Source organism: Erpetoichthys calabaricus, chromosome 8 (genome assembly GCF_900747795.2).
Source record: "Erpetoichthys calabaricus chromosome 8, fErpCal1.3, whole genome shotgun sequence".
NCBI lineage: Eukaryota > Metazoa > Chordata > Cladistia > Polypteriformes > Polypteridae > Erpetoichthys > Erpetoichthys calabaricus.
This window is the reverse complement of record NC_041401.2, coordinates 32,309,704-32,331,393: the sequence shown is the minus strand read 5'-3', so window position 1 is coordinate 32,331,393 and position 21,690 is coordinate 32,309,704. Positions and strand designations below refer to the sequence as shown.

Here is a 21,690-nt window from a genome sequence, read left to right as displayed (position 1 = left end):
ATCCCCTGTAGCCCTGGATCAGCCCAGTCGCTCTTCTCTGGACCTTTTCTAGCGCTGCTATGTCCTTTTTGTAGCCTGGGGACCTGCACACAGTATATTGTAATAAAACATGATGTAATATGACGTATTTTATTTTATTCTCATATTTGTAATTACGATATGGCATGCATGTATCAAAAGTGGAAGTGTGCTTAATAAGAAATTGAAACAAATGTGGATTAGAAAAGTTATGTTGGTCCTAATGAGATACCCTTGTGAAATCTTTCTGGCTCTGTGTCGTTGCACACTTAACACTTCAGCTGGTTTCAGGGCAGTTTAAAAAGAGTCAACGTCACTTGTTTTTTTGAGTTTTCAAACTAGTTTTACACAACTACTGACAAAGGAAGCACAGCGAGTAGTGTATGTATCCTTATGAGAAGTACCAGAAATTCAAAAGAACACCAAGTTGAAAAAAACATCATTTTATTATATCCGTGCCACACACACTAGTGAAAAATAATGCTTCTACAAAAAGAATGCTACCTGTTTTTCACAATAGTTTTTTTTTTAAATAAAATAACTTCAAGTACTCTGACTTAGGTACAAAAAATCTGCTCTAGCTGCCTCCAGTAGGCCACAACACACAGTGGTTCAAACACAGTGGTTACAAATGTCCTTTGTGTCCTCAGTTCTGTGGCAAGGCAGATGGAGGGAAATGCTTTTATGAAAAATACTGTGTGCTGTAATATATTTCACATGAATAAAAATGATTATGTTGGAAATCAAGGCCTGGGAGGGTCAAAATTATATAAAAAAATAGAAAAATGGGAAATAATAATATCCCCTACACCCTGTTGAAAAGGCAGGCACTACCAAGATTAAGGAAACCACAGTGTTTGCAGAGGATATGTACTGTACAAGCAATATATGTATAATCACTTTAAGACTAAAATAAAATGCTACAATCATTCTAAGGCATAAACAATATTCAATGTCTGAAAACAATATGTACACATCATACATATTCCAAACAAGACTTAATATTAACAATAATGAACAGTATATACAAGTGTTACTGTTGCTTCACTGTTCCTTTGCAACTAAGTGATGCAAAAACAAATATATAAATGCAGCTTTACAGAAATTACTGTAATTCTCTAGTGCCTTATGACACAGAACAGTGTAAACAATTATTTCTTGGCTTTGTTTTTATTTTTGAAAAACATTCCTTGTTTTTACATTTTAAAGCAGTTTTTGCTGTTTCTTCCTTTTCATAGAAAATGAAGACTGGACCTTTCCTTTAGTCATAAATAATTAACAAAAATTAAATACATTCACTATAATATTAACTGCAAAGTAAAAAAAATACTATTTACAAACAGAGAAAGCTGCCTTTCCCCATTACAGCTCTGATGGTTGTAATTTCAGTGCGGTTTCTTATATTAAATGGTATTGCACTATCACACCCTTTTATCTGGAACTCTTTGGGTGTTGTTTCCCTGTTCTAACCAAACCTGTACAGAAAAGATTCAAATATACTGTAAATTCAATAACCCTGGTTTGTGAAAATGATGATTTAGCAGTTTTTGTTTTCCTTGACAACATAATATCGTATCAAGTGCTCTGTCTTGAAGTTCAACATGTAGCAAGCTGGTCCCACACAGTCAATGTGCCAGGAAACTTAACTTGTTTTGAAAAGTTCAGACCACCGTCTCTCAAAAAATCTTCTCATGTTATGACCAGCTCTACCAATGTCAGAATCGTCTTCGTTGAAAATTTCACAATTGTCAAAAACTAATCTGACATCCACCATAAAAGCTTCAAGATTCGGATACCTAAAAGCATACATATAAAGACAACATATTAACATGGGCACTGTCACAAAACTGGAGAATTGTCTCAAAATTACATAGATATGATATTAAAGCTTAATTATTTTATTCACTGTAGAAATTACACTCATCAGCCAAGGTTTTACAAACACAAATCCAGTACCCCAATGACTTGCTAGGTAGTGACCTTCTTCCACTTTACAGTCTTGAGCATTCCTCACCAATCTTCTCACGTCACCCCTAACCGTTGCCATTCACACCAGCTGTTCCCTCAACTCTCAGTCACAGATTCACCTTTCTTTAGTTCTGTTAGTATGTTGGTATAATCTGTTAACAGTATTTATTTATGCTGTGCCCCCCTACCTAGGCTGAAACTCACTAAAAACTGTACAATATGCATATACAGGGTGGTCCAGATCTAATTATGCAATTACTGCATTGCATTAAAAGTTGCATAGTTAGATCGGGACCACCCTGTATTTTATACATTGTCATGGATGGCATGCCCTGGGCTGGCATCCTTACCACTGAAAGTCGTGCCAAGTGCTGTTTATTCTGAAATATTCAAGAGTTTTGCCTCTGTTTAGAGTTTTGGTCTAACATTAGATTATGATATAAAATACTGTTGACAACTTAGCTATAAGCCAACCAAATAAGCCTGTGTGTTATATTCTTAAATAATTTATCTTTATATTATCATAAGTCATACAAAGATTTCAATTAATACAGTCTAAAAGTAACCATAATTGTTCATTTTGTACAGTACAGTACATTTTATCAGTAAGTATATTTTAATGTAATAAGGAGGATAGGGTTAAGCACAACAAAGATGTAATTATGAAGAGTCTGAAAAGCAGTTGGCCATCATCCTGTTACTCATTTATAAAACATATGAGGAAAAACAAATTAATTCTACATGATTATTCCAAACAAGAATCCTGAAATAAGTAATTTGTTCACCTATATAACCTCTTTGCCAGACTCATTTTTTATTCTGTTAAAATTTAACAGCATAATTACATGTAATTATGTCAGTTCAAAATAATATTTGTGTCTCAGACAGTGTTAACTCGTTGTACATCCTTTAAATTCTAAATAAGGTTAATGTGCAGATTTTTATTAAACTTTCTGTGCGTGTTTAAAAAAAAAAAAAGTGTCAAATTTTACAACCAGGTGACAAGACAAACTAATTCCCGCTGTGTCAAAAGTTAATTAGAATTGAAGATGTAAGGCGTTAAAGAACAAAAGTGAAATTACCTTGTCTACTATTTTATTTCATTTTGTTGAAAACTGTTTTCAGTGAAGGATTGGCCATTTTATTAAATATAAATCTCTTCATAGAAGAAAAAGAATGTCTAATTAGGGACCACTTTAAAATTACCAACTGGTGCGTTTAGAATACTGTCATCTGATTAAAGACTAAATCCGCCTTTTGTTTCTTATTCCCGAAAGATATATTTTAGACAAAAAATATGCTAAGCATTTCCTTCATTTTGATACTTACTGGCTACTATCAAGTTTCTCTCGAATAGTGGAAAAATCCATTGGTTTTTTAATGACTTTTTTATACCCAGGCACAAGCTTCAAATTAACTGGAAGCAAAAATGGCCATGCGTCTTCATGTGTTTCCAGCTCAGACATAATAATGCTGAAAGACAAAACAGACAATTTATATTCATTATTATCTGCCTACTAATTAAGGTTTATCTACATTTCTTAAATGACTTCTGAAGCGATTATTTTTTTAATACATTACAGCAAAGAACAAACCTTGTCTTCCTGCTGTTCCATATTCCATACTGAATTGTCACTCTTTAAGAGTTAAATTATCTTATGTCAGCTCAGCATTTATTTCAGAGAATACAACACAGCTGAGAAGTGTAATGGTAAGCAGTAAAACAGTAGCAAAAACCAACAGCATTGTAAGTGATAAGCATTGTAATCTCCAGCTTTTAAATAAAATAACAGCTCTAAAGAAAAGCTGAACAAATGGAGGCAAGTTTGAATAAATCCATACTTAATATATAAAGATTTAAAATATTCACTGTATATACATTCTGAATTTGAATGGACAAAAGAGGAGGTCTGGAAATTAAAAGTAGACCTTACGAGGAGGACCTCTGGGCTCTAGTGGATTCGTCACTATATCAAGACGTTATGCACTGATGTTAGGTTACAGTCCAGTGTGTCCCAAACTCGGTCCTGGGGGTCCGCTGTGGCTGCAGGTTTTTGTTCCAAGCAGATTCCTAATCAGTGACAACACCTGATAACACTCATCTCATTTAATTAGCTGGTATTATTTTTCTTTTATTCTATATTCAGAAAAGCACAGCAGCATGACTTTTATATTTATAAGACATTTAGAAATATTTCTGTTTTTACTATAGATTTAAATGCTTGACTCTCTTTTGTTGATTTCATTATATTTTGCCATTTCTCTGTGCAGTTTTCCCCTTCATTTTATCTTATTAATGACAATTGAAAATGAGCAGAGCAGACGCCCAGGAAACAACACTAAATAATCAAAGGCTGCAACTACTTTAGCATCAGACCCACTAATTAGTAAATAACAGATTAATTAAACAATTAGAACATCTAGAAAAGTAGAATGAAAATCAAGAGGAAAATACATTATTCCCATATAACTGCTTGGTACATTTTATTTATTTATTTTTTTTTAGCAAACTTAGTTTTCTAATTTCTATATTGTTCCTTAAACACAGAACTTGAGAAATAACACATCACTTAATTAGCCCAGGAGTCCAATTAAAAACAGAAGCTGGTTGGAACAAAAACCTGCAGCCACAGGGGGGCGGACCACAGGACCAAGTTTGGAAAACACTGAGGTAGACGATGTCACGACGTGGCGTACAACTCAAGAGGGATTGTTCTTAAATTACATAACACACAAGTGGCGCCTCACTTAGAGCCCTGTGCTCACCTTTGGACTCATGTGAGAAAAAAGACACCGCAGTGCTAGAAAAGTCCAGAGAAGAGCAACTGGGTTGTTTCCAATCCTGGGAGGTATGAGCTATGAGGGACTATTTGCTTAAACGTTTTTAGTTGAAGTAAACGTAGGATGTTACAAGTTTTTAAAATTATAAGTGGGTCCCAGCAATTACTTTAAACTGAGAACTTCAACAAAAACAAAAAACAGGATCACAAATAGAAACTCATTAAGCGTTATTTTCACACAAATTTTAAAGTCTTTTTTTACAAACAGAATACGTTACCAAATAGTGTGGTGGAGAGTAGGACTTTAAGAGTCCTTCAAAACTCAACTCTGTTATGTCCCTCCACAGATAATTTAACAGACACTAGATGATATTACAGCACTGTGTGTATTATGTTCTAATGTTTAACTTGCAATTTTTCAGTTAGTAACAGATCTTTAAGAGAGCATAAATATATATTTCTACCACTTAAACCATTCAACTAAAAAAGCATGTCATTTAAGCAATAGTAAACAGTGTAAATCTTAAGGAGGTCCATCAATATTTTTTGCAGTAAGGCCCTAACACAAGTCTCAGTGAAACAACTGTAACTTTACGAGATCTATTTATATGTAGCAGCAGTGCATTTTCTAGAAGATAATTTGAAATATAAATGTCCTTGTCTTATTATCTTCAATAGCACAGCAGCAACAAGAAAACTGAAAGAGGAGCAGCACCCTCTACCAAATTTCTGTTTAAATTGGCTATTTATCCAACCCCTAGCTCCACTACCTGTCAAAGACAGGTAACAGGATACGTTTAAAAATGTGATCTCTTTTGCCCTTCGTGCACCTTCAGTGCCTTTCCACAGGTGTCCAGCCCAAGAGGGTTTCCGTAAAGCCAGCTTCTCTTACTCTGCCATTTTGAAGTGACCTGCTCATGCTTCTGTTTTATACTTCTCATCGTAGAAGGCAACTCTTAGCATGCCTCCTTTACTTCTCCTCGTGTGTCTCCCATTTGTACTTCATCTTCCAATAGTGTCACCAAAGCCAAATTAACCGGCCACACCAAAGACCAATCAGACTGCTCTAAGGATCACACACAGAGCGCAGCGTTTTATTATACAGTAGATCTGCCAAACACTTATCAGAATGTGCGCCTGTGATAACCACAACAAAGACCATGGAATTACTGTAAGCAGTCATCTTTACTAGATTCCATATGGTCAGATTTGCTAACACACAAGTTTCTGCCAGTCCATTTGTTAAAATTGTTTTTTTTTTTCTCCACTCTTAAACATTTAAATTGGTGCATTATTCATTGTATAATAACTCCCATAGATCCACATCCAATCAGTTTCCAATCTAACATAACTGAAATACGAAAAGTAAGTATGCTGTTTGTACTATTTTCTTATATTCTTGAAACAAAAATATGACAGTATAGTAAAAACATTTTCAGTTACAAGAAATGTTTACTGTAGGTACACAGTAACAATGAATTATTAAAAGAAGAAAAGTAAACTTCTGTGTTAACATACAAAATGATAATCAGATAAAGAATATGTTTAAAGACAGCAAGTTAACAGTCAATGCGCTATTATACTTCCAAAAGAGGAAAGTCTTTCTTGAGGGACGCATACTGGAGCTCCAGCAGCCAGCACTGTTTCAGAACACTGGGTTCGATTTCATGCCCGTCACTGCCTGTGTACACTCTGCATGTCTTCCCACTGTGTGTATTTCTCTAGGTGCTCCTGTTTTCCAGCAAATCCAAAACTGGCCGGTGATAGTGTGACTGGCCTAGGAGTGCATGTGATCCTTGAGATGGCTTGACTTCCATCAGGGATTATTCCGGCCTTAAGTCAGATATTACTGGGATTGGCTATGACAAACCACTACCCAAAATTTGATGAGCGAGATCTGGGAAAGTCAGCAGAGGAGTTTTTTTGATCTTCATGACAATCTAGAGAACTTGGATTCACTGATCTACAACCTTTGAAACTGGTGGAAAGCAGTCTTCCTCAGTTTGTCAGTGCAGTTCAATCTGTGATCTGTAATCATAAACACTGACGCTAAGTTGTGAAAAATGAACATACAGCAGAGTTGTCCATTATCTAATTGAAGAATATACTCTAGAACTTTCCTCTAGAAATACGGCATTGTATCAGAGATAAAGCTTTCGTTTTATCACTTGTAAAGTGTGTTCAAACTGCATAGTGGAAAACTCAGAGCAGTAAAAAAAACAAAATAAGATGTATTTTCTGCTAATAGGTAATTTTGTCTTTTTTTTTAGTTTGCCTTTAATTGTATGGATACCTAATTTTTAAAATAAATTCACGATGAATCAATTGCTTCTTTAGGGCACTGACTAATAAATTATCACCTATCACCAATCCATACAATAAAACATTGAGTGAAATTAAAAAGGACCAAAACAATGTGGAACACAGTCATACGTAAGGAAGAAAAATGTGGAAACTTTAAGTGGGCAAAAATTAAGTGTGAATTACTTACTTTATGACTTTATAATATAAACATGTTGTGCAATACACATATTTAAATAATTTAAACATACCAAGTCTCTCAACCCACTGAGACTGCTGCTGCGTGAATGGCCACCATAAGATCATTTGTTCTGACAGGGCTTATAAGTGTAGGATTCACTAGAAATTTAGTATGATATTTACACTTCAAACTAAAGCTGAAAACTCTAGATGCTAGCTTGGGGGAATGAGGTTAAACGTTATTAATATGGTATAACACATCTAATATTACAATATAAAAATCCTTACATGTTGGAATATTGTACTAAACTATCATTAAAGCATTTAAGAAACAGCACATGCAGGTAGGTACTAGTTTTTCATGTATCTCTAATCTTTAAGTATTTAAAACATCACAGCACCCCTAAAGCGCCTTGTTCTGCATTGTCAAGGTCCTCAGTTCTTCTGTCCTACATGTTGAGATCTTGGCTAATCTTTGTACAAGAGGTGTGTACAATATTTCCATAATTTTAGGTACTGCTGCTATTTAAGTTAACACAATAGTCATTTTTATATAAACACACCCAAGCTATAAAATTTCCAAACTAAGAGTGTAGCAAGCAGAACTGATGATTTCATTTGTCCTTGACTTGGTACTTAAAGTAGTTTTTAAAATGTTGTTCAGCTGTACAGAACAGATTAACTCAAAGGTCATGGGTCTATGGTAAGCTTTGTTAGTATTCAGTAATTTACAATCTTTAGTTAGTACTAGGGGGCTCTGCCCCCTGTTCGCTTTGCTCGCCACCCCCAGGTTTGGTTTACCGGATATACAATTTAAAGAGATTGTTATTTTCATGGGAATTTTTACATATGCATTATTTTCACTTTTACTTTAAAACTTTTGTGAAAACAATACTTGTCCTTTATTTCCGGCCCCGGGCGAGGTTAAATCTCTTTCTTGCAGGACGTATAACGCTGCTCACGTTGTGAAGGGGGGCGGCTGAACGCACGCTAAGTAGATGCCATCACATCAGCTGCTGTCTTTCTGCTGCTGTTGCTGGTGAGCTGCGTGTTCTGCTTGTCGCGCTTTGCGTCGATCATTTAAAAGCCTGTACAGCAGCTGTCCTTTTCTTTTGCCACTGTCACAGGAAGCTGAGGGACAGACCCAGCCGGGACGCCTGGAAGGACCAGGAAGTGGTGTATTTGTCCTCCGGGCCACGAGGGGGCAACCGCCCTGGATCGGGAGAGGACCACGGGACAGGAGCAAAGAGGCTCAAGCCCGTTGGGACCCATGGCCACCACCAGGGGGGCGCCCCAAGCCTCATGGAACCCGGGAAACGTGCACTTCCGCCATACCCAGGAAGATTGACGAAAATCCTTCCAGGGACGCCTGGAGTGCTTCCGGGTGCAAGAGCAGCACTTCTGCCACACCAGGAAGTGCTGCCAGAAGGACGTCATCAGGCACCTGGAGCACAACTGGGTGGAAATAAAAGGGGCCGCCTCACTACAATCAGGGAGTGGGAGCAGGACGAAGTTCCCGTGGAGAGAGGAAAGGCGGCCCACGGATAGAGAGAGAGAAGCCCGGAGGAGAGGTGATTGGTGTGAGGAGCACAGTGTGCTGTGCGGGACTGTGTATTGTGCAGAGAACTGTAATAAACATGTGCATTTCTATAAAGATGTGGTGTCAGTCTGGTGGTGTCCGGGCATGTTTCACACCACTTCGCGTCTCTGCCACTTGCGTTGTGGATTAGGGGGGCTGAACACACGCTAAGGAGAAGCGGTTGGATCATCTGCTGGCTTGTTGTTGCTGCTGCTGCTGGCGAGCTGCGTGTTCTGCTTGTCACTTGTCATTGTTTTAAGAGCTGGGAGCACATGAAGTGTGTCTGCCAAAAGCATTCCAACAACTGCTGGGTTAGATGTCCGTGAACTTGTTTTAAATGTTGTCTCACGGGATATTAAAGTGTCTCCTGCGGGACATCAAATTGTCTTCCGAGAAGATCACGTCTCGTCTCCCTAGTCTCCCTCCCAAGATTTTTTTTTTTTTTTATAATAGAGAGATATGCTGTAATGTGAGTTAAGGGATATGCTGCAAAACTAATTACAACTGTTATTTAAACAGTAAGTACCATCGACATAAGCCACAACCCTGTCAACAGCAGCAACAGGGTTTTCTAGAATTTGTAGGAGCCTCAGGACCTAACACAAAAGGTTTGCAGTTCCACTGCTGATGTTACTGTGTAAGTAAAAAGATAGTGAGGTGAATTCAGACAGAGGGCCACATGAAGGTTCACTCAAAACTGGCAACTTCTGGACCTATTTTTAAAAAAAGCATTTGACCTTTGCCATTAAACACTTATGAAGAGATCAGTAAATAAGAAGTTGTCCTAGCTGCAGTGCAGTAGAATAAAGCATTTTAATAAACAGAAGAATTGAAAGATAGAGACTGAGCGATTCTCCTTCTATATTCATAACCCATTGCTCAGCTACATAAGCACAATGACAGCCACCTTACCACTCAGGTTGCCCAAAGCAGACCCCTATTGTAACTTGGTACTTATAACAACCAGTGCAACCTTCATTCAAACCATCATCATTTAGCCTTACACATAATACATCTAAACAAGACACACTTTTAAAAATATAAACAGTATGTGTTCATTAATAAAAGTAAATAATGCAGTGAATAGCTTGTTAAAAATCAAAAGAGGTATATTTATGAGAAGAGACTGGGCATCAGGGTGAGAGAAGTCTCTCGTCTCATGTTACTTAACCTTTTGTTTGCTGTATGATGCAATCCCCTTTGGTATTAATATTACTCATTAATTAATAGTTTTGTCTCAAAATGCTTTCAGTTTGTTGTAGCCATATTGATACATATTACCCAGCTTCTTTGTGACCAAATGTAATAAATTACGCTTTTACAAGTTTAATAAATCTACTGTATAATGAAACATTCCATCGTCACACATAAACCTACAACTTTCTGGCTGGAAATGTCACTAAAGGAATGGGTGTGAAATGTTTGGAAACACTGCAACAGTTTATAGCACAATCATATTGAAGGTTTCAATATGTCAAAGGTTTGTTTCACCTAATATTATGTCAAGTTTTGGATGTACAGATGTTATAAAAATCCTGCTTTGTTGTTCATTCTAACTGCGCATGGCACCCCTGGCTTTCAAAACATTTCTTGTATTTTATTCCAACAGTGCATGGTTTTAAAATAGTGCTTCATAGTTTGTTCCAACTGCATATGTCACTTTTGGATTTTAACACCTTCTTTGTGTTTCATTTCAACTGCACATTTCACCCGAGGGCAGAGGTATTCAATTACATTCCTCGAGGTCCGCAGTGCCTGCAGGTTTTTGCTTTAACCAGCTTCTTAGTTAGAAACCGTTTACCCACCTTAATAAATGGATAAGTGTCTATGTGTCTGTCTGGTTGACATGTTCCTGTCATTCCAGAAGGTGGCACGTCACATTTTTAGTAATAAAATGCATTGGTGGTGCATCTCAAACATTAACGCTGCTTTCACAAATCTCATACTAAATGGCATATAACAGAGATATATGTATGCATTGCATGATGCACTGAAAATGTTAATGCTTAAGTCTATGTTGACTACTTAGACGGGTAACACAACTAGTTTACTAATAATGTATTATTTTTTGGGGCTTAGTATTAGTTAACTTGCTTGTTACATTCAGAGCCCTTAATTGCTTATTTAATTTTTTTAATTGCTACATTTAAGTTTCAATGACAAAGGAGCCACCAGCTCTCCAACTAACATACTTCCATTTAAACCGGTGTACATGATTCATAAAGAATATGTGTTAATAAAAACTTTTAAAATAAATGAGAGAAGGGAAAGACCACAAAACACATGGGTAAAGTTCTCAGAATACAAAAAAAAATATACAGTTTTTGCCTTGAAGGAAGAAATTTAAATTTATTGTCAGTAAATGTAAAGTATTAGGCATAGGAAGTAAAAATGTTTGGTTTGAATACACAATGGGTGGTTGGAAAATCGAGGGTACACCTTATGAGAAGGATTTAGGAGTCATAGTGGACTCTAAGCTATCGACTTCCCGACAGTGTTCAGAAGCCATTAAGAAGGCTAACAGACTATCAGGTTATATAGCGCCTTGATGTGTGGAGTACAAGTCACAGGAGGTTCTGCTCAAGCTTTATAACACACTGGTGAGGCCTCATCTGGAGTCCTGTGTGCAGCTTATGTCTCCAGGCTACAAAAAGGACATAGCAGCACTAGAAAAGGTCCAGAGAGGAGCAACTACGCTGATTCCAGGGCTACAGGGGTTGAATTATGAGGAAAGATTAAAAGAGCTGAGCCTTTACAGTTTAAACAAAAGAAGATTAAGAAGTAACATGATTGAAGTGTTTAAAATTATGAAAGGAATTAGTCCAGTGGATCGAGACTGTGACTTTAAAATGAGTTCATCAAGAAGATGGGGACACAGTTGGAAACTTGTTAAGGGGAAATTTCACACAAACATTAGGAAGTTTTTCTTTACACAGAAAACCACAGACACTTGGTATAAGCTACCCTATAGTGTGGCAGACAGTAAGACTTTTCAGACTTTCAAAACTTGACTTGATATTTGTTTAGAAGAATTAAGTGGATAGGACTGGCGAGCTTTGTTCTTGTCTACATTGTTCTAATGCTCTAAAATAAAAAAAACCCGTAAATACTAAGTTATTAGGACTGGCTTCTAATTACAAAACTGGTTGGAATGAAAACCTTCAACCACTGCCACCTCCGAGGCTGTAACTGAGTACATCTGCCCTGGGCTCTTGAAATCTGATTTGCATTTCATTCCAACTGTACATGTCATTCTTGGGTTTGAAACCTACTTTGTGTTTCGCTCCAACTGTGCATGTCACCTCCAGGGTTCAAAACTTGGTTCACATTTCATTAAAAATGCATTCGCACATTTGCAGTAATTATGTGGAACACAACTCCGAGTGATGAGCTTCAATTTCATTTAGATAGTCAACATATCAGGTGATTTTCATTTCACTATATCATGCTGCATATTTACAGTACTGTATAGTAGCCCATTATGTGAACGTAACCTCTATTTAGTTTATGTCAAATCATGTCTACTGTCTACAAGGCTGTATTTTTTAATGATGCTCATATTGGAGTGTTTGTTTAACATTTACTACGTAGTATCATAGTTCATGTGCTTTCAGTGTCTGCTTCATGCCTGAACAGCAGTCATATTGGAAGGACGCTGTAACAGCGAGTATTTGTCCTAGGTGCAAAATTAGCGAGTTTGATCATCGGTGGCACGCTGCTATTCATTTTTGAGCCAATCCCAAATGAATTAAGAACATTTTTTTAATGTGGTCCATTGCTATCCATTGCTATCTGATGATGAGAGAAACAGAGATGCCCTGAATCACAGGCTAAAGTTGCTATGATTGTGCAAGCTGTTTATTACAACTTGTGTGATGCTGGTACATATAGTGCACCACTAGTGCTTCCTGTAGTGAGATTGGTCTCATGTCAGAACATATTCACACCTCACATAAACCCCACAGGGCTCACTTGATACCATGCCAAGACCACCATTCCTTACCACTTGCTTTAGACTTCACCAGAGTGTGACTGGTGTGTTCACTTCTACCTAAACAAACTGGAGTACAGGTATACACTGCTCAAGAGATTGAAACAACAGCTCTAAATCCACTAGTGGTGAAAACACCTTCACATCCATTGCATTAAAGGCTGACTAAACGTGAGTGAGAAGACACACTGCTGGTTTGCTCTGACACAAGATTCAAAGTGGTTTAATCATTACTAGCTTTAACTACCTACTGTGATGTCCATGTTCTCACATGCCCATCTTGCTAAAAATCAAGGTTGAATCCTAGTTTGTGGATCTTAATTCAGCTGGAAAACTGTACAAGAAATATGGATTTTGATGTGTTTGGTTATGGAAACAACTTTCTAAATAGTGACAAAGACAGCGGCCCCAAGATATCCACTTTGAGGCAGGCCGTCACTGCATGCTTTAAATTGTTTTTCTTCAATAAGCTAATGAACTACTATTGATTTTTTCCTTCCTAAAACAAAATATGAATAAAAACATGGAACTGATGGACCAATTACAAATGCTAACTATCGACAAGTGCAAACCATTGATTATTGCATTGATTACGCAGTACTCTTTATACTGGCATGCTTAAAAAATTGTCAACATGTTGCAGCTTGACTAATCTGACAAGATTAAATAAAACCGTGCATATCACTCCTGCTCTTACGAAATCACATTGGATTCTTGCAAATTTGAGAACAGATTTTAAGGTTCTTTTATAGGTTTATAATGCGCTCCTGACTGTCTATATCAGCCTGAAAATGGATCTCCATTGCCATTGTACTCCTTTTGTTTTTGCCAGTTAATTTACTTTTTATGTATCAGGATGATTGAATGCTTTGATGCCACACCTAAGACATTCTCCTAGTCTGAATAGTTTTAGTTCTAATTTAAAAAGCTACTTTTATTATTGCTTTACTTTTTTCTCTGTTTTAATGTTATGTATTGTGTTCAAATTTTTTTTCCTATTTTTATTTATTTCTTTTTAGTTTATTTTGGTTGCATTCGTATTACCTGCATAAAGCCATATCCTTGCTATTGTCTTTTGCTGGCTTAGATTTCTTTTGACAAGATGATCCATCTTGCTTAGTTTGACTTGAAGATGTGACTTCTTCTCCTTTCCGCTTTTTTGGATCCTTTCCTCCTTTCTTTGGAGTGCTGCTAGTACTTGCAGAGTCATCTTCTGAGACGTCTCCAGTTCCAGATTTACTCTTACTTTTTTTAGCTTCGCTGTTTTTCTTCCCAGAACGATTCTGCAGTTTTTTATTTTTTGGAGACTGGCCACTTGCCTGAAAACATACAAATAACAGCTACTTAAAAAACAGGATATTCTTCTTAAAGTTCTGATGTTCATGCTGTAGAAAATCACACGGTGGTTATTTAAGTGCCATGTATACAAAATGTAACTGGACGCCAATTACTTTTTTGTTTTTTCTTTTTTTATTGTCCACACAAAGCTCTGTATTGAAGGCCACAATTACCTTCGCAATGCAGGCAGGACAAAACCAGTCACCCTCAGGTATTGTGGTGATCTTGGGTCTATGGCAGTAAGTATGACATCCTTTGTCACAACCATCACAAAGCAAGAGGAGTTCCTCATTATCTCCCTTTCGGCAAATTTGGCAGTACTGCAACATACGAAAATGAACCTTGTAGCTATGAAACTGCAAAACCTCGGAGGTAGATCTGCAGTCAGATTAAAAGTACTTACAACTTTCATGATTGATTTTTCCCAAGCGATTGATTTCTGTAACTGCTGAATACAAAGGGCCACCTGAGCAGCACTGCGGGCTTCACTTAGAGCCTTCCTCCACACTTTCAGGCCGGGGGCGATGTCCTCTTCACCTCTGTTTGTGGGCAGAGTTTAAGACAGATCAATAAGCAGTTTAGTAACAAAATAACAAACCAACAGGTAAAGCCAACTGAAAATACCAACAGTAACAGCAGTGCACAAAAAAAGCAGTGAAAATGCAAAACGTAAGCAGCCTGGCTTGACCAAGTAGTGCTGCAGACTTTGGCATCATGCCTTATACATTCAACAGCAGGAATAGGACAGTTTTGCCAACAAGACAAAAATTTTCTGCAGTGAGAGAGTTCTACAAGAAACAATGCACCATGCAGATACAACCTGGCCCTCCATGAACCACAGACATGGGAATCAGAATGTCTCTGAATAAATGAAAATAACAAAATGCACAAAGCAGAAAGAACAGGCAAGACAAAATAGGCTCCAATCAGCATAGAAGCATAATAACTGTTCCAATTAATCTCGATGACCTACCCGTCACCATCACCACTACTTGATGGTGCAGGAGCAGGGACAGTGACTGTGCCCACATTATCCAGTTTGATCTGAATGGTGGTACTTAAGGGGCTCTTCAGATACCTTCTCTCTATGTTCCTCTCCAATTCAGCCAGCCTGGTTACAGCTATATCTAGAGGGTTGTTGATACGCCGCACAATGGTGCCATCACTGCTGTCGTCTTCTTGTCCCCCTACTTGCTCTTCTTTCCTCAAATGAGTGAATGGCTTATGTTCAAAGTAGACCAAGTCTTCCCTCTCTGAATGTGGTTCAGGATAGATCCAGCCCTATTTCATGAAAAACATTGCAGCACAAGTTACAGTAAAGCAAAAACAAATTCTTTCCAAATGTATACTCTACATATAAAATGTTAATATATTTTGAATTCATTTTTAATCTGACTATCAAACAAAATGGGGACAAAAACAGTTATCTTGCATGAAACTACAGTTTTTAGAAGATCTTTTCTACTTCCCTCCTAGCTTTGGCAGGCTGGCCATTTTATAGTAAAATACAATAATCTTCAGTCCAGTGTGTACTTGTTAGACATACTTAAAGGACAACAGTATAGGATGGCAGTGCAAACTCTCAGGGTGTTACTAGTTTAGAGCGAACTTTCTGTATACAGTAGAAAAGAGCTTTAGACACTGACGTAAATTAATGCACGAATTAGGACCGACTTCTAGTAAACACAACCTACACAACTAAACTTTTATCTATGCACAATTGGCCATCCATTATCCAACCGCTATATCCTAACTACAGGGTCACAGGGGTCTGTTGGAGCCAATCCCAGCTAACACAGGGCACAAGGCAGAAAACAAACCCTGGGCAGGGCGCGCACACACACACATACACACACACACACTAGGGTCAATTTAGAATCGCCAATCCACCTAACCTGCATGTCTTTGGACTGTGGGAGGAAACCCACGCAGACACGGGGAGAACACGCAAACTCCACACAGAGAGGACCCAGGAAGCGAACCCAGGTCTCCTTACTGCGAGGCAGCAGCGCTACCCACTGCGCCACCGTGCCGCCCCACACAATTAACCATTTTTGTTATTTCTGCATCTTTAAATTAAATCATAAGGATGCTAATATCTATAATATGATGGAAAACAAGATTAGTGTTATCCTATTTGTTGTAATTTATGCTGCCCTTCCTTAGAACACACAGTTTTCCCTTATTTAACACTGCAGAGTGCTTGTTGGTAAGCGTTTCTGTATTTTCTTTCCAACATTGTGACATCCAATAAAGTGCAGTCTTGAAAACACTTGTCTTTGTGTAAGAATTTGCCTCTCAACAGATTGTATCCGTACTTTGGTAAGTAGATATAGTGCAGGAGTCTGTCAGTCAGCTTCAACACAATGAGATCGTACCGCACCATGGCAGGGGTAAGCACACTGAGCCCATGGACTCTACTCACCACCCCTGACAGTCTTTCTTTCTTTTACTTTCTTCCGTTTCTTTTGTTTTTTGTTTAAAAAGAGAACTCTCACTTGGATGAAGTTGCTAGATACAGGAGCATAATCTTTATGAGCAAGCCGTTGCCCTGAAATATGACTGACTGCATTTGTACGCAGGGATACAGTGGCACTTAGTTGTGCCAAAACAGCACTTCACAGCTTCAGTTAACTGCAGAGTAGATAACAAATATGCCTATTAATAATGTTTGGTAAAATAAACATGTAATTCTTATAAAATTGTAAAACTATTAATATGATAAAACATATTTATAAAATGACATTTGGTTCTTTTATCACGCATTAGCTATGTACTGTCTGTCCTACTGCTGCTCTCTTATTTCATCAACTAGCTTATATAATAGTATTTTCATGAAGAGAAACATTTGCCAAACAGTTGGATTTAGCAAAGACTTAATATGTTCAGTACAACAGGCAAACTGACATGCAACCAGAGACTTGAGACCGATGGAACATAAAATCATGAAAACTTTGCACCCATGTTGTTGTAACGGGTCCTGATTCGCCGAAGTCCGTCTCAGTATATGACTATCAATGTCGCCTGCTGTGAGCAACCCAAGCACCATATGCCTCTATCTAAAGTTCATTTGAATCTGTTTTATGCATCAATCAGTCCATCACTGTGTTCCATATAATGATTAGTCTAAACTAGCTTGTTCTTGCCTATACGTCTGTTTAGATGCAATAAATATGTTTAATATTCTTCATTAAAAAACTCAGATCATAGTCCACATTTTCAAATATGTAGTTAAACAAGCCTTAATAGTATTGCAAAGTTATACAAGCAAACGTTATTCTACACTTTGTAATCAAATGAGCTGTACTTTATAATTTAAGACTGCTACATTCAGGCTTTAATTATGGTTAGAACTAAACACTCACACACCATTAGGTACACTGTTCAAAGAACACGCTTAGCAACTGTTACAGTCAGCAAATGTTCCTTCTTTGATTTTAGCTAAAGTTGGCACAACAAACAGCTGTCTCTGTTGGTGAGGGGCTTGCCATTAACACATATGGTCAAACATCTGTTTCAGTTCTTACCTTTACTTGTAGACTGGCAGAAGCGACTCTTCTTTCTAGCTCCTCTACTTGTTGCAGAATGGCTATGTCCATTTCCATAGCTTGTTCTTCTACACACCAGCTGTCCAGAGTTTCCTGAGTTACTAGGTTTTCTTCATTGTCATTTATTTCAATGATAGGGACTGCAGATAAAATGCAACATTTTGAAGAAGTTGATTTTCAGATGTGTGAATACTGTATGCTTTCTATTTTATTTAAAAAGTCAAAATCATATTTTACACATACAACTTATTTTGCTAAATTTCTAGCCACTAGGAAAACAAAATTTGTTGCATTTCAAACTGCTTGGTTTGCTGAAGTGTATTGTTTCGGTATCATCCACTGACATGCAGCCTCTAATTGCAAATGTATTCAGTTCAGTAGCTAATTTCTGAATATGTCCAAAAGCATCACTTACTGTATGTGTGATATCTTAAAACCAACACAAGAAGAAGTGCTTATATAAGATTTCTAAAATAACATTTTGATCATCTCTGATCGTTACTCTCTGACCTGCATTTAAAAATCCAGGTAGCTATGTGGGGGTTTTAACTGTCAAAGTGAACATTTCAGTTCTTTTTGTCAAGAAAAAATATTTAAAAGCTTTGAGGATAAGTTCCATATGTTTCAAGTCGAAGTTAACTTTTTACAATTGTTGTATAAATTAATTTGCCATGGGAAATTGTGTTCTTAAGTGAAGCATTTTATACATAAATTAGACAAAGAGCCCGTTTCGACAACGTAAAATGAAACAGGCACGAGTTTGTGTCAGCAGTGTATGAAGAACAAATGATAAGTAACGAAGAAGTTGTTTTGTAATGATTGTAGTCCACTTTACTCATTACTGTACAGGCTTGTACTGTTAGTTGATGAATTTTCCAGGCCTATAGTATAATATTGAATGATGAATGTTCCAGTACAATATGGAATAGTAATAAGTATAAGCACCACAAACCTGATATAGGTGTATTGAATGAATGCGTAATTGAATCAGAATGTGTAATTAGGCCTCGAGCTGTAGTCAAAATCGCCTTTCAGGCCTCTAGAGCTTTAATCGAAGTCGCCTTTCTCTTTGAATTTTTGCAGCCGTAAATCTGCCGCCTGCCGCGGTGTTGGGGTTGGATGTCGGTCTCGTAATGTTTTTCGGGCAGCTGCGCAGAAGGTGACACGCATTCGGCTTTGGACGGACGTGAGTGAGTGAGTGAGGAGGCAGGCGAACTATGTATTAAGATATTGTGTCTGTTCTTGTGGTTTAAAATTAGGTCTACATGTACCTGACGAAATGTGACAAAATGTCGTTAAAGCACCAAAGGTTTTGATTTCTGAGTTATGTGTATGATAACAAATGAAAGATAAGGATGCATTCCTGTTCACTTGTCTGTTCACAATGGTGTTTTTATGTAAAAAAGAAATAGAATAGCACAAAACCATGCGTGTGTCTGAAACTGTTTTTGTGATGAAAAATCTGGCTGTATACTATTAACAATGGAAATGTAATTTAGTTACGCACCAATTTACAGCCAAATGAGTTGAGGCCATTCTTACTAACAGCTGAGGGCCATAGGAGAACGACAGGGAAATAATGACCCAGAAATTGCCAAAACCAGCTGCCGGAGGCCACAAAGGCCTTTAATGTGTACTTGTAGCAGCACTGCCAGCCACAGTGTGTTACACACTGAACAGAAGTAGTGAGAGATGCGGTGGTGGAGCTGCAGAGGTAGCAGTCTCACTTGGCTGGCTTCCTTCCAATGCTGATGCTGCAACCTACAATTGGGCAGAAACTTGCAATAAGTAAATATTTTTTAGATATACAGGTAAAATTCCGTTACAACGAACTCCCAGGTACCTAAAAAAATATTTAGTTGTAACGAATATTTTGTTGTGACGAGATCCAGGCGTTTGCAATAATTTCAATAGCTTCTTTCGCATTAATTTTAATCTCCTCCTGCCTACAAGTTATGCTGACGAGAATTTTTCTCAACATTTCCTTGTGATGATACACTTTCAGGGTGCGAATGATGCTCAAACCCAATGGCTGAAGCGCTGCCGTGCAATTGGGTAGGAGGAATTCAACGCGAACTTTATCTAAATGTGGAAGCATGTTGTGGGCAGCACAGTTATCAATCAGAAGCCAAATCATCCTTTTTTTTCTTCATATTGTGAGGTTTCTGAACTCTTTTGAGACCCCCCACTCCCCACCCAACGGGAACGACACACTGAAGTGTGTCCTGAAGCGCGATTGCAGCGTCTGTGGAGGATTGTTTGTCTGTTGCTGGGGCAGGGCAATAGGAGGCTCACAGCGCTGCAGTGAAGCGACACAGAAGCAAATCATAAAAGATTGGGGTCGCACTATAAGTCCCTGTCTTGCACCCCAAAACACAAGGTCGAGTCTCAGTACTTTAGCAAAACCAGCTTTATTCAGCTTGAAACAGGAACGGCACAGTTATTTATCGTAGCGGGATCTGCCACTCTGCTATACACAGACACAGCAGTTAGGCAGAGTCGTGGCCAGGTCAGTGATCAAGTAATCCTGTTATCTGCATTTACAATGTTCAGTACGTGCTCCTAACCTTGCATTACCCCTCGAGATCTTTTCTGTTTACTTTGGCGGAGAGACGCAGCATATCTGTGAGTCGGCTACTGCCCCGTACAGACGAGGAGACCGCACTTCGGGACGCTCTTCAGCTTGCTGTCTAGTTGTGGGCGGTCCCAAGAGAGTTTACAAACCTCACATTTTCTTGAATGAGTGCCGCATTAATAGGAATGTTTCTTGAACGAACATCACTGAACCACATAAAAACAGCTTTTTCCACGTCTTCAAATGCAGCAGTACACATACATTTGCAACCCGAGATTTTTCTTCTTTTTTTGCTCTGTCTTTCAAGAAAGTTGACAGTGTCGATGGCAAATTCCGAATTCACTGGCAACATCTTTATGCTTTTTGCCGCAATCAAGAGCTGCAAAAAATTAGTTTTTTTTTCTAATATGAACTGTTATCATTTTTTCGTGTCTGCTGTTTCTATAGGAGGGGGACAATGAGTTAAATTCCAATGAATGTTTTTCAAATGTTGACGAGCAGTAAGTAAAAGGTATCCCTGAAAACCGCAGGAAACAAAAAAGGCAAAAAAAAAAAAAAAAAAAAAAAAAAAAAACAGTACGAGGAAAGTTCGAAGAAAGAAAAAAAAAATGTCAGTGTTACTGTTTGGGGATCGTTGTGCACAACTGAGTTGCGACCACAGAAATATCTGCTCTGTGGATGATTCATTCAGGCATTTCAAGGTCTTTTGTGCACTTCGTTATAATGAAAGTATCTGCTGAATGTACTTCGTAGTAACGAGATTTCTATAGACTCGTGTCATATGGCTGTCGGGACCATAAAAATACTTCATTGTAATGAAAATGTAGTTGTAAAGATATTCGTTGTAATGGAATTTTACCTGTATATATTATATATATCACATTGTGCTTACAGAGTGATTGATTGGCCATATTATGCAGACTTATTTTGAAGTCACGATTCATGCAGCTGTCATGTTATTTTTGTTTCCTATCTGTGCAGATGGTGTGCAATTTTTTTCTTCCATCAAGAAGATAGAATCACCTTGTAAACAGTAATAACACCATCATCATCATTATTATTATTATTTCACAGGGTCTCGTATATTTTCTGACTCTTGGAGGGCCCTTAAACGTTTGTTTTGATTGGCAATGCTCCACGTGGCTAATTCTTATGCATTTGGCCCACACCGCACCACAGAAATTGCATGTGACTGCCAGGACTTGAAGATTGTTTCGTGCTGCTATGTACAGGCAGTTAAAGTATGCGTTTTTGTGGCCCCCAGAGCCTCAGCAGCAATGACATGTAGACTTTGTGGCCAACAAAAGGCTAATCTGATATATTGCCTAATGGTCATTCAGAAATGGATCTGCAAGTTGGCGCACAACCGTACTGTATAGTTGAGTAGTTCTTATGGAGGGTGGCAGAGAAGC

At 37.9% G+C, this 21,690-nt stretch overlaps 1 protein-coding gene across 14 annotated transcripts in view; it reads right to left on the bottom strand.

The window, feature by feature from the left end:
- Window positions 1-445: 445 nt before the first annotated feature.
- baz2ba (bromodomain adjacent to zinc finger domain, 2Ba) overlaps window positions 446-21,690 on the bottom strand; it is a 279,446-nt gene continuing 258,201 nt past the window's right edge. For 8 of the 14 annotated variants that reach the window (XM_051930571.1, XM_051930572.1, XM_028806420.2 and 5 more), the window contains 7 exons: window positions 17,683-17,843; window positions 15,129-15,436; window positions 14,559-14,694; window positions 14,329-14,475; window positions 13,862-14,136; window positions 3,316-3,459; window positions 446-1,814 (listed from right to left, as the gene is read on the bottom strand). In XM_051930571.1, coding sequence (XP_051786531.1) covers window positions 1,661-1,814; window positions 3,316-3,459; window positions 13,862-14,136; window positions 14,329-14,475; window positions 14,559-14,694; window positions 15,129-15,436; window positions 17,683-17,843 — 1,325 coding nt within the window. In that variant the 3' untranslated portion in view covers window positions 446-1,660. The remainder of the gene's footprint in view (window positions 1,815-3,315; window positions 3,460-13,861; window positions 14,137-14,328; window positions 14,476-14,558; window positions 14,695-15,128; window positions 15,437-17,682; window positions 17,844-21,690) is intronic. The other 6 variants (XM_028806421.2, XM_051930573.1, XM_028806423.2 and 3 more) reach the window with 2 other exon arrangements.